General features: G+C 32.9%; 1 protein-coding gene across 1 annotated transcript; it reads left to right on the top strand.

Annotated features, from left to right (window-relative positions):
* Positions 1-408: 408 nt before the first annotated feature.
* On the top strand, positions 409-1837 carry LOC106108266. The gene is made up of 3 exons (XM_013289366.1): positions 409-484; positions 1162-1324; positions 1605-1837. Exons 1-3 carry the CDS (start codon positions 440-442, stop codon positions 1775-1777), a joined length of 381 nt encoding a protein of 126 aa, XP_013144820.1. The 5' UTR covers positions 409-439; the 3' UTR covers positions 1778-1837.
* The last annotated feature ends 2197 nt before the right edge of the window (positions 1838-4034 follow it).

The raw sequence follows: 4034 nt of genomic DNA, 5'->3' as shown, positions 1-4034 counted from the left end.
ACCCTTCGTTGTGTTTCTATTTTGTACTAGCTATTCCCATGCGACTTCATCCGCATAAAATTATAAGAATTTCATTTTATTGTTCACATTTGTAAAATTATCAATTGCAAATGTCAAAATGACATGACATGACAAACCTTAGCAACCTTGCTTTCTTAATATTAGCAACAACTTATGGTCTCTTTCCCACATTAGGGTTTTTATCTAAAAAGTTTACCCCCTAAGTTTAATGTCGTGAAAATATATAGCCTAAAGCATGACGTAAGTGTAGGGCAATTCATTAAAGAAAGAATTATTCAAAGATATGCTGTAATTGCTGACATCTTAGGCAACAAAGAAATGTGTGTTTACGCTTTATTATAATAGTATAGATTGTATAGATTAATATATGTTGTTTTTTCAGATATTACTGCATTTCGTGATAGTATTTATACAATCAATGACATATATTGAAATATTAATTTTGATGACGGAAAACGAAAAGGTAATTTCTAATTCCATATCAGTCAAAACTAAATTCATTTCTGTGCCCTTGATTAACATATTTGAGCAGTAAAGTGGGATATTAAGAACTGCAAATACGTATTAAAAGAAGGAATTTGCCCTATACTATAGTTAACAGTCGTAAAAAACATTTGTTACAAATATTGACCTGCTCACCTCATGCTATACCATGACCACACAACAGGCATCAAGTGGAAGCATACGCGTTTTGTCTGAGTGCCGGAAGCCTAAATTTAATCCCCTACAAATGATAAGAAAAGGAAGTGGATTTGATAGTGGAGGAGACGCGTAGGAAAAGGAAACCCTGTTCCGTAAGCAATTGGTTTAGGTTGGGTAACGCATCTGTGATTGCAGATATCTATGGACAGTACTCGCTTCGCTTTTTCCGTGAATTGAGGTCACTGCTTACTCGTTTGTCGTCTATGATAAAAAAAAAGTTCTTATAAGAAGCGGTTTTGAAAGCGAATTAGAGTAGTATTTAGAACGCACACTCATCATGTAGGCGGAATAACTTCCAATTGACATCTGTCTTTTGTATGGTCGTGTTGCTGAACGATATTGAGTGCAGTAATTTAATATTTGAAGACACTACTTATAACGCGTTTTTTAACAGTATCTACAAAAGGAGGTTATTAATACGTCTGTATATTTTCACAGATACAATCCGTGTCAATAATGAGCCATGGTTTCGGTGTAATAGTCTGGATCTCGAAGGCTGTGGTAACAGAAACTATGTTCTGTTTTATTTGCGAAATGTTATATAAAAGAATTAGATCCGCTCAGATAGTTGTAGTCGCTTATATGAATTATTATACATGTCGTAAGTTATTTTATTAAATTTACTCAATCATTTTGTAGTAAAATGTGCATAACAAACAAGTACAGTTGTATATAATATAAATACCCTGGTACGGCATTAACAGCTATACCTTACTAATGACCGGTTTCCCAGCTACTTTTAAAGATTCCTTAGTATATTTGGTTGGATAACTAATGAAATACTTTTTAACTTATTACTAATAAATCACTACGTAATAATAAAATAAATGGTAATTTCAGAAACCTAGCATAACTATCCTTAATTGAAATTTAATTTTCAGGTCGATCTCGTAGATTCTTCAAGAACATAAGTCGCTTGCATCGCATAAACTTCACAAAGCTAAGCATCTGTGGCGTAATTGTCGTGGACGCGGCGATGCCACTCCGGCTGGGAGCTCTCATCACTGACTATACTGTCGTCTTGCTACAGTTTGCCTTCTTAAGGAAAGAGTAACAAAAAATATTAGTCATATTGTGACCGATAAACAGTTACATCTGAAAGATCTTAGAACTATTCAACGTTTGTTTCTTTTTATAAAGCGCATTAATTTTACCGCCATCTATACGACAAGAAGTTAACTAAAATGATGTTAAATAATTTATATGCGGGGATCTTTCAAGAGATGGCACTACGTTGCGGGAAATCACATACTTTTAATTTTTTTCAGCATGACGAAGGACAATTTTTTAAATGTAAAATAGTGTTTTTAATTGTTTATTACTATTAATTAAATTACATGAAAACGGAAAATCTAATACTTATTAAAAATCAATAATTAGTAAACTAGTTGACTTGAATCGATGCTTAGAAGGTCGGTAAATTATAAAGCCTATTGAGTTTTTCAATCAAAAAATTTGATTAAACATTTTGCTTTAACTCATCGCGATATTTCATTTAGCTTATTTTAAATAATTTTATATTTTTACCAACGAGCCATCAATATCAACTTCAAATAAGTTCAACACTCTTTAATTACTATTCTTAAAAGTCGAAGCAATTAAAAATATAGAAAACACTACCTATCGCCCGCGACTCTGTCCGCGTGGAAATAAAAAGAACAAAAGTGAATAGCCTATGTTTTCTTCCAGACTATATTCTTCATCTATACCAAATTTCATCGAAATTCGTTAAGCCATTTAGACTACAAACTCTAAAAACATCCATCCATCCATCTAAACTTTCGCATTTATAATATTAGTATGATTAATGTACAGAAACAAATATTAACTTTAGCCCAAGAAATCATCATCATCTCCCCTGCCTTATCCTACTCCCGTAGGGTCGCCGCGCCGGATTTTCGTCCTCCAAAGCATTCTATCATCCCTCATCTCAGTCATCACTCCCTTCTTTATCATGTCACATTTAGCCCAAGAAATATAATTTAAAAATAAAAATAAAACATGTAATTATAATTTATTTATTATTATACTATTATTAATATTTCCTACACATATAACGAACATTAGTACCTAAGTATGTGAACACTTAAAATAGTAATTCCGTGGTGACCTATTTCCGACACTAAACGAGTCTCAAAGCTGCTCAAGGCATCAACCACTCTTAACGATAGAACTGTCTCTTGTCTTTGATGTTCGTACAAAAAGTAGAGAAGCGTGTATGAAAAAGATATTAACTGGCTGTTACTCGCGACTTCGTCCGCGTGAAATTAAAACATAGCCTATATTACAGATAAAATATCTTTCTAATTGTAAAAGAATATTTAAAATCAGCCTTATAGTTTTTGAGTTACTTCAATATTTATAATCTTAGTATAGACTATTACACATTACTTAGAAGTCGGTGTCAGTCAATGTAGATTCATTACTTAAACGTTACTATACTTTCAATTGTCAATTTTTATGGTAAAAATGTGGAAACCCTTACGTAGAAATATCACTGCATACATTGGCTGACACCGACATCAAAGTAATAATAATTGTACAATATAGACATAACAGCTACAATAAGGGTGGTTTACTATTTTCGAGGAATTATTTCGTTACTTTTTAGTGTACTGTTTTTTTTGAGAATGTTTAGTTTTTTGTGTATTTTGTGTAATGTAAAGACGTATTAAATCTACAATTATAGTACAAAGGTATAACAAAGGCGCCTCTCATCTTGTAAGGTTCTATTAAACCCTTTATCCTACGTTCACGATCCAATGGGCAGTGTTTGATCGTCTACGGACTTGCGGATTCAAGTGATTTACTTTGAAGTTCAGTACTTTATTGATGTAATTAAAATTTAATTACATGTATATTGTGAATAACACTAGTCATTTACTTAATCCGTCCCCGTTTCGTTTAAGGGCAAAATCCATGCGTCACTTGTCATTTCTGTCATATTCATGCCTTTCCCGTTGTATCGTTTATTATAGACTAGTTGTTGGCTGCGACTTCGTCCGCACAGTATTAAAACGAAAAACAAAAAACTGTTTATCCCTCGGGAACCTGATCGTTTCAGACTGAATAGTATCCCATATGTTACTCCAGGCTTTGTAGTATATCTGTGCCAAATTACAGTAAGACGTATTCAGAATTATCGAGTAAATGTGAAAAAACAGAATCAATGTATCCCACGGGAACCGTAACTATTTCAAAGTAACCCATGTGTTCTTTTAAATTCTGAATCTATGCTAAATTTCATCGCGATCCGTTCAGCAGTTTAGGCTACAAACTGTAACAAACATGCATCTGACCTTTTGCATTAG

The sequence above is a fragment of the Papilio polytes genome, unplaced genomic scaffold (assembly GCF_000836215.1).
Source record: "Papilio polytes unplaced genomic scaffold, Ppol_1.0 DF821733.1, whole genome shotgun sequence".
Classification (NCBI taxonomy): domain Eukaryota; kingdom Metazoa; phylum Arthropoda; class Insecta; order Lepidoptera; family Papilionidae; genus Papilio; species Papilio polytes.
Note: the sequence above shows the minus strand (reverse complement) of the source record. Positions and strands in the feature narration are given on the sequence as shown.